The following is a 15,093-nucleotide window of genomic DNA, read 5'->3' as shown; positions in this document are numbered from 1 at the left end:
TGTGAATGTGACCTTACTTGGGGAAAAAAGGCCTTTGCAAATGTAATTAAAGACCTGAGCTCATCCCGGATTTAGGGTGGGCCCTCTGTCCAATGACAGCTGTCTTTATGAGAGACAGAGAGTATACAGAGACACATAGGAGAAGGTGATGTGGAAACGGAGGCAGAGATTGGAGTGATGCTAACACTCACCAGAAAGTGAAAGAAGAAAGAAACAGAATCCACTGAGAGCCTTTGGAGGGAACACAGCCCTGCCAACACGTTGAGTTTTGGACTTCTGGTCTCCAGAACTGTGGCAGAATAAATTGCTGTTGTTTTTAGCCACCCAGTTTTGTAGTATTCATTATGGCAACCAAGGAAACTAATATGAGAGTCTGGTGCTTGCGCATCTCCCCTGAGGCTACAAAGATTTTTCGCTGAAGACACTGGGTGACTAGAAGGTAGAACAGATAAAATTATGCAATTAGTCTAAAGAAGAGTTTTAAGATGGATTGGATTCTTAGGAATCACCAATGAGTTTGGCAGACTGACTTTTTTCATAAACTGATGACATATAAATTTTCCTTCAAGGAAAAAGCACAGACCTCCCTCAGATACATATATGCCCCCTCAGAACAACAAAACATCCTTAGGTCTCTTTTTTCTTTTGCCCAGTGTAAGATATAAGATATTTTTTCCATTTTTTTCAAAATTTCACTCATGAATTAAGTCTCCCAAGATAGTTTGCCAAATTAAAAAAAAAAAAAAAGTTTGTGTCTATTACTAGAGGGTTCTAGCCTTCTAATAATGTGATGTGTTTAAAAAGGGAATTAACTGTGACATAACTGGTGATCTGTGCAAGTCACTTTGCTTCTCCAGTCCCTGTTTTTATCACCTATAAAATCAAGAGGTTCAACTAAATTATGTCAAAAAGATTTTCTTATTTTAGCATTCAGAGGTGTGTGTCAATAACCAGATTTCAATAATAATAATAAATATCTTATTTCCAGGGTGCCTCAGTGGCTTAGTCAGTTAAGCATCTGACTCGATTTCAGCTCAGGTCACGATCTCATAGTTTCGTGAGTTTGACCCCCACATAGGGCTCTGTGCTGACAGTGTGGAGTCGGCTTGGGATTCTGTCTCTCTCTCTTCCCCTCCCTTGTGCGCTCTCTCTCTCTCAATCTGCCTCTCAAAAATAAATGAACTTAAAAAAAATCTTATTTCCACATTAAAATAAAACCAATCTCTCTATATTAATAACCACATATGAACTTCTCTTAGTGAACTTACTTTCATTTCAAGATAAAAGCACCCCCTAGTTTTACTTCCTTTTGTATATAAATAAATTTCTTTATGTATTTTTTTTTCCAACAGACTTAGGATGGCCAGGACATTTTAGCCAACAAAACATTATGCTGAAAACATTACAGTTTCTTGTTCTTGAAATTCTATAAAAGCTAAAAATGAGAAGGCAGAAAGCAAATGCATGAAGTATGATAGCAACAATAATCTAAGAGATGCTAGAATTAGCATCTTAGCTCATTATAAATCATTTGAAATCACTACAGGGCACATTTCCAAATAATGTGACAAGGAGGAAAAACAACTATCAACATCCCCAGAGAGACAGTAAAGGAGGTTTGTGTTTTCACTCTCCATAGACTGTGCCAAACAAGATTATTACTGATCTGAGTGACTATCTGCCACAACCCACCAAGAGCAGCTAACTACAATTTATCAATTTATCCATCTTTTCTTCATGATGCCTTCTCTAGTCCCTAAAGTGCAGAACATATGCCTCTTCCATGTGTGCCCACGCACCCTCACCTCCCTCTGTTTTCTTACCTAGCTATCTTTTTCTCTCCCATTGACCACAGTCCTTGGCGTCAGTGGCTTCTTATGTCCAGGATTTTGAAAACTTGGCTGCACCTAGCACACTGCTTTGCCCACTACAAGCCAACTGAGTTACAGCAAACCACACCAAATGCTTTATTTTCTCTGTTGGGCTCTCCTGGGTGCATAGTGGTGACTGTAATCACTACATAAACTAACTTCACATGAAGACATGCCATTGTGACACCCAGGAGTTTTCCTCAAGAGCCTCTCTTTTTCTGGCATATTTTTGTTTTCTTGACCACACTGAGAGAGGGATGGATGGGTGCCTCCAGAACAGCATTTTTTTAAACAAGTGTCTCTATTACCTAGAAGGAGAATTAGGGAATTCTAAACAGATGACTCTATCCAGAAACTCCTAACCTCAACAGTGTTCTGTGCTATACAGGTATGTTTAGCATCATTCCTGCTCTCTAACCACTCAATGCCAGTAGTGACCTTAGCTGTAGCAAATAAAACTGTCCCTGGATATTACTACCCCATGGGGGGGCACAATTGCCCTGGGTTTTAGAGCTACTGCTGTAATATTTTCTTATTAGCACATTTGAGGAGGGGGAAAAATAGTTTATTCGTTTACTGTCACCTTGACAGGTACCAAGTGTCATCTCTGAAGTAGCCTACTATAGAGCCAGGGTAAATGGAAGGTGTACACTAGAACGAAAACCCCAACTATTTCTCCAACTCATCCAACAGCTACCTGAACCTGTCCGCCATCTTGCCGCCCCTCCACGTGGCCCCACCCAACTCCCAGAATGCAGTGGCGTGGCCGGCTGGCCCATCTCTATGGTCTGAGCTCTCTCTGATTGGACAGACTTTTCGGGCTCCCGGAAGTGACACAACGCCCTTCTCCCAAGAGAACTGGTACGTTTTATGACTGACTAGCTAATTGTATTCCCGGCTCGAGCTGTTTTCGTTTTCCTCTCTGGACACCTCATTACAGATTATCAGTGTGGTGCTTGTCTTATAGAAAGAAATCCATCTTTGTCCTGTATTAGATTAATAATGATTCTCAATACCGCTATAAACGCACTTATCCCACCAAACTACTTATTTGAAGTAACAGACAATAAATAGATCATTGAATTACATAACTAAAAGTAAAATCTAATTTTAGTCCTAAACTTCAACGTCTTCTCTGCTACCACCATTAGCCAGAACAATGAACAAGAACAGTATGTAACTGCTTTTCCTTTTGTCATTTTTCTTTCCACATGCATTATTCTGATGACTGTTGGCGGTCATCTGTAAAATGGCAAAACACAAAGAGATAAATAAAAAATAAAAAGGAGATAGGAGATGAGGAGGAAGAGAAATAAAGTGCCTAGATAATTTGCGATGTAATGAATCAGCCCCTGAATAATCAAGATCTAAAGCTACAGAAAGCTCAAGGTAATAGCGGTTAAAAGAGGAAAAATGAGCCAGTCACAATGGAACTGTGGAGGCCACCAAGTCCTCTGTAGGGGACCTTCTCAGCACTGCAGAATGACCGTTCTGGTTTGACACCTACCATGCATCATGGAGTCTGAGAAATAAAATTTACATTAGGAAAGCAAATGGAGGACTAAGAAACAATCCTTTCCTCAGGTAACTGGCTGTCCAAAATTACAGACATCACTGAAGAGAGGAAATAAAACTGAAAATTACCACAGAATTTGCCAAGACCCCAGCCAGAATAAAACAAAGTCAGATGGCATGGAAGCCTTACATGCCTGAATGAAAAATGACTAAATAAAACCAAATTTTGTCCCACAAGAAGAATGGGTAAAACTTTTAACTAATTAGAGAAACTCCATCATGATCAAATATGAGCCACATAATTATTACATGGAACAGTAAACATTTTAATTATATAATTAGAAACAAATGTAAGGGCTTTTTTTTCTTCTTTATTTTTTGTGTGCTTGTATTTTTCTGCTTTCATGGTCAGCAGCCTAATGTAGTGATTTAATTACCTCAGAGTCAGTCAGTTAAGCTCACTGTCTGAGAGCTGCCTTTTCACAATGCCCTGAACTGACCTGAAGTGAAACTCAAACTCACCCTTTGTGCCCAGGGCTTTCCTGACAACAAAAGAGGTATTGGTTCTCCTTTCCCCAGATACCAGCCCTAGGCTTACTTCCCAGTGCCTCCTCCTCCTCCTTAAGTCTCCTTCCTCTACCCATTCCTTGCCTTCACTCCACCCTCCACCTCATTCCCACACCAAACCCTCCCCCCAACACACACACACAATGGACAGGAATCCTGAATCTGCCATCTTGTTTGTCCCGTTATCACAGAAACAAGAGCATGGAGATGGTTCTATATTTCTAGGCACATGAAATCCCTCAGTCTCTAAGCACTCTGACCTTCGCTGCTACAACCATGTAAGTGCTTCAGGAGAAGATCTCACGGTCACGTTTCAGAGACATATGTAAGAAGAAGAAGCAGACACACAGCTTGATGGAATGAGCTGGGCAATCACATGGCTTATTAGAACAGCAAGAATTACACCAACAAGTCTTCAGATTCTGCTCCTTTGATCCAGATCCTATTTTAACTAAGGAGAAATACCTTCTCTGGAAAAAGGCTTTAATGGATAGAGATGGATTCTCTGGTGGGGTTTCATTGGCTTTTCCTCTGCAAACCACACCACATATGATACCCAACAAGGTTAGAGCACATTTGAGACATACCTGCTAGTTTGAGGGGGAAGAACAATGCTCAGGACCTCCTGCCTCCATTTTTCACACAGGACCCATCCCCTTGTTCTCTTACCTCACTCTCCATTACCATGCTGGTGCTTTCAAAATCTCTATTAGGAGTTCTGGGTACAAATATAGGGTAATTATACTTTTCAAAACATAGCAATATATCATAATCTCGAGAAACAAATGAGAACGAGTACCATGGGGCATTGGTATAAAGGGGAAGGAAAGGCAACATCAAGACTTTTTCTTGAATTATTTAAATATGTGATAGGATATGGGCTATTCCTCTGAATGTTTTGTGTTTTTTGGGTTTTTTCTCGTTTTGTTTTGTTTTTTTTTAGTTCAATCAATATATTTTCTGTTTCTGTTGCCTAGAGTCTAAGAAAATAACATGATGGAACTTTTAAAAAATTGATTTTGAAATCTTCATAGTTAAGATCCTTCCATGTTAAGAAAAGAATATACTGCATAATGGTTCAAGAGTGTCTCTTGTTTGCCCTGAAACACGACTACACAAATAGAAGCTTTTCCACAGATGATAGTCTGGGAACAAATTCTGTAGCAGTTTGGCCTTGCAATAGTTTTAAAACACACCAGCACTAATAGAATTCCATAGTCTACTTCTACCATTGCTCCTTCTATAACTTCTACACATGCCTTCTACAACTTACCTCATAGAGAAAGCAGTCAGCAGGGAGACTTGTTTATTATTCCATAGTCTGAGATTCTCAGGGGCTGCTAATGTAGGGGTCGATCTGCTTAGATACTAAAGACACAATTTTTTGTTCTTTGAAGAGATTTGCTGGTGTAAATGGACCTACTGTGGTGGCTTAGTTTCTTCACTTGTGGAAAGGATACTCGTGTGTGTGTCATTCTCAAAGTGAGATGGTTAGAAATGGACATTACAGGGGCGCCTGGGTGGCGCAGTCGGTTAAGCGTCCGACTTCAGCCAGGTCACGATCTCGCGGTCCGGGAGTTCGAGCCCCGCGTCAGGCTCTGGGCTGATGGCTCAGAGCCTGGAGCCTATTTCCGATTCTGTGTCTCCCTCTCTCTCTGCTCCTCCCCCATTCATGCTCTGTCTCTCTCTGTCCCAAAAATAAATAAACGTTGAAAAAAAAATTAAAAAAAAAAAAAAGAAATGGACATTACAATTAAGCATTGTCCAGTGAGCACTGGTGTTCTTTTGCATGAGGGAAGACGGGTAGTAGTAACAAACAGATATACTGATCTTGTTACAGAGGATCCAAACCAATATACTCAGTCCCTATTAAGATTTGATTAAAAGATGTAAGAGATTTCAGCTATAGCATAGCACAGTTGGGTGAAGTGAAATAAATGCTTATATCTGTGGAGATTATTTAAGTGACTTGTGAAAGACGTAGAATCTATTTCCCTGTAGTTGTAACTGGATGCTTATTCCATTAATGAGGATGTAACCAAATAATAGTAGGAGGAATTCCTAGGGATACTTCCAACTTTATTTCTTTATTACCTTCCTTTACTTCAGTAAAATGGTTTAAAATGTTAAAAATAATTCAAGGGGCACCTGGGTGGCTCAGTCGGTTGAGCACCCGACTTCAGCTCAGGTCATGATCTCACAGCTCGCGAGCTCAAGCCCCGCATCAGGCTCACTGATGTCAGCCTATAAGCGCAGAGCCTGCTTTGGACCCTTTGTTCCCCTCTCTCTGCCCCTTTCCCACTTGCGCTCTCCCAACAATAATAAAATATTTTTTTAATGTTAAAAATAACTCAAGACTGTATTCATATTCAAATAATTTCAAACAAATACAGTTGTTTCCCATTGCATAGGAATTGTTATTGCAGTACTAGAGAATATTTATGTTGCACTAATCACTTATAAACTGCTATTTAACTGTTTTTATTAGCTATTTAAGGCAGTGCAATGGCTCTCTGATAAGAACTTACTTGCAAACATTTGGCAATTCCTTTCTACCAACCAAATGCTGCTTAGCATTCATCTGTTGTCTCTACCATTTCAGTTAGATAAAGTATAAGGATTTCTCTGAGAGGTGGAAATGTCCTTTTTTTCTGGGTTAAAGCAGCTAATCAGGGCTGCACTGACCTAAGCAGATAGAACTATGAGAACTGCAACCTTTGGGTCTTTGATCACCTTTACCTTACAGAACAAGTAAGCTTAAAGGAAATAGTGACTTTTACAGATAGCAAACATCACTTTTGTAAAAATCAATGATTAAATAAATAAATGTGTAAAATAGATTAAAATAGTATTGAAATGATCAGCAATCAGACTCTATTGGCTCATCTACCTTTTCAGTCTCATTTCATTCTCTTCCACCTCCACATACCCTCCCAGCTATTCAGGTCTCACTGGCCTTCACTGTAAGGAACTTGCTGGCCTTTCTTGATTACACCAGGACCCTCACACCTGCCTGACAGTACTCACAATGGCTCCTCTGCCTGGAAGACCATCCCATCCTTTTCCTAGTGAAATCACATTCATCCTCTAACACACAGCCGACATCACATGCTCTGTAAAGTTGCCCCTGACCTCTCCTGTGGTGGCCAGCCGACCTGAGACCAATACAGCATGTCACCCCTGCCCCATGCCCCCAGGTTCTGGGATCCTATTTCTCTTGTAGTACTTTTCCCATGACAAACTCCTTAAAAATAAGTCCACTTTTCATTTCCATCTCTTTCCCAGGAACTCCCCTAAAGGCTAGAACATGGGAGAGCCTAAAAATATGGTTGAAATGTGATAAAAAGCATCTAGCTTACCTCTTTCAGTCACTACCCAAGAAAGTACCACAGAACATTTTTGCCATAAATATCAAAGCATTGTTGCTGTTACTAAAATTTTAATGCTTTCTTAATTAGAAATTATATATATATATATACACACACACACACACACACAAATAGTAAAAACAACTATTTGATAACACTGAAAATAAAAACAAGGACAACTTTGGGGGGAAAAGGGAATATGAATGAGTTGCTAACCTGCCTATAAAAAGTAAGTAAAATTTTCACCCCAGAAATTCACATATGATAAAGTTAGTAGTTGCCTGCCTTTGAAAGAGAATTGCTATGGAAGATCAGGAAAATAGGTAAGGTATTTACAGTTTCTTATAAGGCACAATTACACAGCAAACTGGGAAGGAGACCTAAGGCTTCCACTTTCTAATTCAGTCCTCTTTTTCACAAAGATTTTGCAATTACTTCCTGTACAAATGAAAAGTTTGTGGCTGGTCAGTCTCATTTCTATGGATAAGAGTAGGAAACAATGTCACACATTAACCAATTAAAGGCAAGGAAAGAGGAGAATAGTAGAATTCAGTAAAATTAATCAGATTCTAATTACTACTTGAATGCAATGGTTTTTGAAACTTGTCTGTATGGAACTGCCTTCAGTCCATGCATCAGGAATAATGACTATCTACTGCCTAAGTTGGGTTTTTAAGTAGACCACTTAGTGTCATGAGGGTCTCTTGTTTTCCCAGATGTGTGTATTAGTTCCTGCTACTCCCCACACTAATAATGCCTTCACTTCCTAACTCCCAACCCTCAAACACTATATTATATCTGAGGACTTCCTTGTTTTTCCCTCAAAACATAGTTTTCCCACTATGATGCTTAATTTTATGTGTCACTTGGCTAGGCCATGGTACCCTCATGATTCATCAAACACCACTCTAAATGTCCCTATGAAGGTATGTTTCAGATGGAATAACATTAAGTCAATAGACTTGAGTAAAGCAGATTACCCTCCAAACTGTGAGTGGACCTCATCCAATCAGTTGAAGGCCTAAAGAAGAAAAAGACTGATTTCCTCCAAGAGACAGAGAATTCTGTCTTCAGACAGTCTTCAAACTCAAGCTTCAGCATCAATCCTTTCCTAAGTCCCCAGCCTACTCTATAGCCTGTACAGGTGCATGGACCAATTCCTTAAAGTCAGTCTCTCTCTCTCTCTCTCTCTCTCTCGTTCTTTCTGTCTGTCTCTCTCTCTCTCTGGGTATACACACACACACACACACACACACACACACACACACACATATCATAAATATATACATATATCACATATATGTCATATATACTATATGTATTCAGCAGACATACAAATTGGTTCTGGAAAACCCTGATGGATACACTCATCTTAAAAGCTCAACATTTTTTGTATTTTTGTATTAAACTAATTTTGACACCTGGATTTATAGTTATAGATGTACTATTAATGTTTGAGCTTCCAGAATGCAGCACCTGTGTTTTGGTCCCCTTTGCCTCTCCTCCAGCACTAGGGTAGTATCTTGCATGCAGCAGGTACTCAAAAATGCAAGTTTGTTTAAATTTACTAGAATGGAAATAAATAAGTCATTTATATTTGGTCAATTGATAACCTGATATTTCTGCTTTCCTGTACCATAAGAGGTACAAACACAGTAAAATAAAATCAGCATTCAGACTAATGTTATGGAACTCTCTAATATCTGTGATCCTCAAATACTTCTCTATAAAATAAATGCATTGGAATAGATTAATAATTCTCAGACTACACTACCGGGGTTCCCTAATGCTTCCTCAAAGGAGGAAGCATGAGGATATCCCAAATAGCCTATATGTTCTGATTGTAATTCCTACCCCTAATCCCTCCTCCAAGCAGATATATTTTGATTAATTGCATGTGAATTTACATGTAATATTCCACTTAAAAAAAATAAAAGAAACTTTACATTTTTAATGCTTATTAATTTGAGAGAAAGAGAGAGATAGAGGGTCAGAGAGAGACAGAGCTGAGCTGTCAGCACAGAGCCTGACGCCAGGCTCCAACTCACGAACCACGAGATCATGACCTGAGCTGAAGTCAGATGCCTAGCCGACTGAGCCACCCAGATGCCCCAGAAGAAAAGAAACTTTAAAAACCACCAGCCTAGATCATCTCTAAGGAGTCTTCCAGTTCTAAAATTCTAAGATTGTTTTGCAGCTAGTTTACAAACTTAATTTAGCTTTCCTTCTCAAGGATTATTCTTGTTTGAACTATTTTAATCCAGCCTTGCTCAAACATGAGGGATGCTGGGGTTTTATCAATAAAAGTAAGTGGTAAGAGGGAGGGACCTAGAATTCTGTTGATTAAGAGCAGAAGGGTAGCCCCATGAGGGCAGCTGAATGTTCTAAGACTTTGGGTCCACAGGGATTGATTCAGGCTAGTGTGGGGCATCCAAGGAGTTCTGCCCCTGGGGGCTAAAAAGAGGGCAGTCTCCTGTCAAGTGGGTGTTAGAGTCACAATTTACTATAAAAGTTTATTCTCAGCAGGATCCCAAACTATGGATGGGGCTGGCAAGAATGTTGTGGGACACTAGTACCCAACCATTTCAACTAGGGCCTTAAGGAACGACTATAGTACAAACAAAGAATCAGATAGCTAGAAAGGGAATACAAGACAAGGTTGAGATTATGCTAGAAATAAGGGAAAAGCAAACAGACAGGAGGCCCTTTGGAAATCACCCCAATAGCTCTGAATTGCTAGACAAGACCTATTTCAGATCTTACTGGCTAGGGAAATAAAGCTTTAGTTGAACTTTCTTCCTCAATAAGATTGGCTCAGCCTTAGTCTGAACCTACAGAGGGAGGCATCAGGGATTTATACCCAGAGAGAAACTCACGGAGACTATTTTATAAATTTTTTTTTTTAACGTTTATTTATTTTTGGGACAGAGAGAGACAGAGCATGAACGGGGGAGGGGCAGAGAGAGAGGGAGACACAGAATCAGAAACAGGCTCCAGGCTCTGAGCCATCAGCCCAGAGCCCGACGCGGGGCTCGAACTCACGGACCGGGAGATCATGACCTGGCTGAAGTCGGACGCTTAACCGACTGCGCCACCCAGGCGCCCCAAGACTATTTTAAAATAATAAGTGGATGATAGTGTCCAGAATATGGCAGACATTATCCTACCATGTACTGAGTCAGTCAGTTCACTTTTTGAAGTGAGTGTTCAGTCCTAGTTTATTGTTAGGAGTTATTCCAGCAGGCCTGGAGTTGGCCTGGGCCGTTTTGCTTGAAGTAAGTGATGCATCCACACAGATCTGACCCCTGGCCAAGATGTGAAATGTGCTGAATAATAGTGTTGCTTGGTAACTATGAGTTCAAGGCAAATTTCAGAGTGGTTCTTCCAGTTTGTCAACATTGTTTATTGATAACACTGAGATTGATGATGTGTACCTGGTCTTGACGAGAGCCTAGTAGGCTTTGTCCTTGCATCTGGTTACACAGCAAGAAACATGCCTTTGTGACCAGCAATGTATAAGAAGTCCAGTCAGGAGTCCATTCTGAGCTCCCTGGTTCCAAGGTGTTCTGTGCCCACATTGTTGGTTCCAGCTTCAAAAAGAAAGCATGTCTAAAATGGTCTTTGCAGAAGGAGGATAATTAGAGCCTGGGCCAGACTTTCCAGACTCTTTACTGTGGGATAACTTTGGGGTATGATGGGTATCTTTATTGTAATGTTCTTGCTATATTGTATTGCTATTTGGGGTCCTGTGAATCTTCCTTAGCAGTCAAAGTCTGTGACTGTCACCATAATCACCCCTGGGCACCAAATTTTAATAGGAATTGAACCCAAAGGTAGAGACCAAAATGTAGAACAATCAGAAACCATGTCACATAATGAAGAGTTGAAAGAAGTAGAGAGGCTTCACTTGGGGAGAGGGGGGAACATTTGAAGAATTGTAATATGCAATAGGGTTTTCTCTATGTCTCTTTCAACTCTAAGATTGAATTGATTTTTACTAATATCTAGAAGGCAAAACAATGCAGTAGAATGATATTACAGGGAGGCATTTAAATATGAGAATGAATGAATCTAACAATGTTGGGCTGTTTTAACTGGAATGGGCTTCTTTGTAAGTTTGAAAGTTTCTAGAAGGTTTAAGAGTCTGGATGACAACAGTTCAAGTGTGTATAGATAGTTACTGTTGTATTCATTTTTAGATTAGACACACTATTTTCTACATTCCATTTCAATGCTAACATGATTCTAAGTATAGATAATTGTGAGTATAGATAAGAAGAGTCCCTATTACAATAACATCAACATTCATTAGTTTTATTCATGATACCTTTAAAGTCTTCTTCTTTCTATAGGCTCAATTCATTGTGCACTGAGTGTACCACAACCCCGTTCTCACCTTTCAGCAAAAGCGAGCATCCAAGATTCAACTTAAAATCTTTTTTAGGGGCGCCTGGGTGGCGCAGTCGGTTAAGCGTCCGACTTCAGCCAGGTCATGATCTCCCGGTCCGTGAGTTCGAGCCCCGCGTCAGGCTCTGGGCTGATGGCTCAGAGCCTGGAGCCTGTTTCTGATTCTGTGTCTCCCTCTCTCTCTGCCCCTCCCCCGTTCATGCTCTGTCTCTCTCTGTCCCAAAAATAAATAAACGTTGAAAAAAAAATTAAAAAAAAATCTTTTTTAAAAAATCAAAACTTTATTTTCTCACAGATTTCCTTGTGATTAAAATGAGAATGCAAAAAAAGAAACTGTAACTGAGAATTAGCACTACCTCTGGGCTGGCTGCTGAGAGCCGCAATGATGCATCTGGGAAACAAATATAACGGGAGAGTGTTGGGCACATGCCTAGGGCATCTAGGGGAAAAAAAACAAGGTGCTTGCCAGAAAAAGCAAAAAACAAAAAACAAAAAACAAAAAAGACCAAAAACACCTTTGCATATCCAAGCATCTAGGGCGCCAAGAGCGCATCTTGGTCCCTTGTGGAGCACACCAGATATATAGCCCATTGGGTCCAAGCACAGACAAACAGATAAGAGGTTCAAAAACAGACAACAGTAATGCAGAGTGACGCTTCCTAAAGGGGTGAGGTGCTCTAACCTCAGGCCAAGTGCAATGGTCCAGGCTGGTGTTGATGGGGTGGCAGGGGCCGGAGGTCCCTGATCAGCCAGCAGTTCCTCATCCGGAACTTTACAGGGTGGTGGGTGGAGAAGCAAACAGCATCCCGAGTCTGAGTCACTGCCAACTGAGGGCATTTTGAAAAGCAGACTCCAAAGTGGAGCCAGGGAGGATTATGGGACTTAAAACAAGGCCAAGACGCAGGAACATTCCACGCAGAGGAATGGATCTGGGGAGGGACAAGACTCTTGGAAAGGGGAAAGCAGCCCTTTACTGCAGGCGGATGCTGGGCCGCGTGGGAGGGAGGGCCCAGGTGCCAAGCGAGATCCGGCAGCAGCAGCGAACGCCCACATTCCCGCTAATAACCCTGGAAAGTCTTGGACTTTTCTCCTCAAAACGACTTCTGAATAAAACACGGGAGGCCCAATACGTTTCCATTTCATCCAAAAAGGTAGCATTTTGTCCAGGTGCCTATCTGAAAAGCCTCTCTGCCCCAGCTCCAGTGCAGGTAATGCATGTGTTTTCGAGAAGCCTGGGAAGAAGTAGGCAGCCCCCTTGACTCAGGCATCGCAATCCATCGTGGTCTCACACTTCATAAATAACCAGAGAGGAAAACTTTCCTCATCTCATTTAAGCCAGTGAGGTGTATATAGCTTTAACAGACCCAGGACACTTATCTCAAGCTGAGACTGTAATTTCATGGCAATAATTTGTTTAAAGTGTTGCTGATTGCTTCCTATTTCTCCCTGTTAATGACTTTTGCACCTTTCCACTGTTCCTTTTATATGGGCCGCTCTGGCAATTACCCTACAGGAGGCTGTTTAGACAACACGAGGCCTTTCAACAGGCTGCTGGGAACTCAACCGGACACTCCCTAGATCTGAAAAGTCTCTTTCATGCAGATTCTTCCTTTTTTGGAGAAAACGGATTTTGTTTTGTTTTTTAACCTTCTGTCCCTGCATTGCTGCCTCACAATTACTGCTATTCCTGTAGTGTACATTTTCAGAAGACAACTGAGCAAAGCTAATTTGCGGTTCATAAATTTCCTGATGACTGAAACCAGCTTAAGAAAGGTGGTGCGGAGTGCCTGGGGTTGAACATGTAAAAGAATACATCTCCTTTAGGTTAGAAGTCTAATATGGAATGCCTTGGAAAGCGTGTTAGTGGTCAGAGGGTCATTTGAGAGCCTTTTAATCTTCACATTTTAGAGCAACTTGTGCTTGCAAACTTTGGCAAAGTATATTCTTCCCCTATTGGCAGTGATTTCAAATTTGAATGATGAAGTAGCTTCTTCCATATTTCATGGAGCAAAGTAAATAGTGTGTTCCTCGTGTCACCAGAGAGCATAATGCACGAAAAAGCCAGAGAGTAAGGGGCACACACAGCAACGTAACAACACGGTGGTCAGCCTATTTTCTTCTCTTTTGTCTTCAACCCATCTGTTCTTCCCATTGATTCACCTTCTTCCAGCCATTGCTTTTCTATGTTCCTTGCCCTTCTTCCCTCGCTTTAATGCTACCAGAGGCAGGGCAGTCCTGGGACCAGAGAAGTGGACAGACAGCAAACACCCTGGGCTACTCAGGTTCGGGTATTTGGTTCCACGGACCAAGTTTGCTGTTTCAGCCCAAAGGTGAATGTGATTGAGGAACAGAATAGAGATCCAAGATACTGCACGTGCGTCAGCACTGCTGTGGCAGTCCAGGCTCTGAATCGCAAGCACTTTAATCCCTCAATGGTAAAGCCACCCAAGGAAAGAGATACCCTGAAACCAGACCAGGAAATATTTGTGCAGGAGGCGGGGAACTCGATCCACACCGCTTTTCTCCATCACTAAGATTCTTATTAACAGCAGGCCAAGTCCTAACTCCAAAAACAGTGTTCTCAACCTCCCGGGTCAATCATCCCAACATCTTACCTAGGAGAGTTTACCAGGGCTGCCATCTCAAGATTCCTTTCTATACTTTTTGGTTCATGTTCAGGAAAGTCTTGTCCTCAGGGTCCAATGCTTTCCTGCTACCACATCCTTGCTGTTAGGAATGAAAGTAATCTCTGTAGCCTCAGTCTCTAGAGAAGTTGATGACCTCAGTTGACTTCACAGTCATCCAGGAATCAACTTCATCATGTGTATGTTTCATTCATTAATTCTTTCAGCAAACAAATAGAAAGTCCTTACTAAGTGCCACAGTGTTATAGGTGCAGGGAAGTATATCAGTGAATCTTGCCTTCAGGGAGTTTATGTTCTAGTAGTGAGTGGGAGGGACAATAAGCACAGTAAGTAAATTACTTCATTACGTTAGAAGGCAAGAAGTGATATCAAACAATTAAAAAGGTTGAGTTGGTGGAGAAGGAAGTGGCAGTACAAATGGGTCATCAGAGTGGATCTTATGAAGGAGGAGATGCTTGAGCCAAGTCTTAAGGAAGGTGAGAGAGTTTCCAAGCAGACATTCAGGACAGAGCATTAAGAAAGAGCTAGAGCAAGGGCGCCTGAGTGGCTCAGTCAGCTAAGTGTCCAACTTCTGCTCAGGTCATGATCTCACGGTTCCCGAGTTTGAGCCCCACATCAGGCTCTATGCTGACAGCTCAGAGCCTGGAGCCTGCTTTGGACTCTGTGTTTCCCTCTCTCTCTGCCCCTCCCCCATTCATACTCTATCTCTCTCTCTCAAAA

The 15,093-nt window shown here is 41.3% G+C and overlaps 1 protein-coding gene across 1 annotated transcript in view; it reads right to left on the bottom strand.

Moving 5' to 3' along the window:
- The window catches only part of LOC124529092 (60S acidic ribosomal protein P1-like), a 65,240-nt gene extending 52,675 nt beyond the window's left edge, over nt 1–12,565 (bottom strand). Inside the window, exons 1-2 of the mRNA XM_047103000.1 lie at nt 12,411–12,565; nt 12,085–12,119 (exon numbers count right to left, since the gene is read on the bottom strand). Coding sequence (XP_046958956.1) covers nt 12,085–12,119; nt 12,411–12,565 — 190 coding nt within the window. The remainder of the gene's footprint in view (nt 1–12,084; nt 12,120–12,410) is intronic.
- Between the last annotated feature and the right edge of the window lie 2,528 nt (nt 12,566–15,093).

This window comes from Lynx rufus, unplaced genomic scaffold (assembly GCF_022079265.1).
Source record: "Lynx rufus isolate CCGP_SWC_20201006 ecotype Redwood Valley unplaced genomic scaffold, mLynRuf1.p SCAF_6, whole genome shotgun sequence".
Classification (NCBI taxonomy): Eukaryota; Metazoa; Chordata; class Mammalia; order Carnivora; family Felidae; genus Lynx; species Lynx rufus.
The sequence above is the reverse complement of the archived record's forward strand: the minus strand, read 5'-3'. Positions and strand labels throughout refer to the sequence as shown.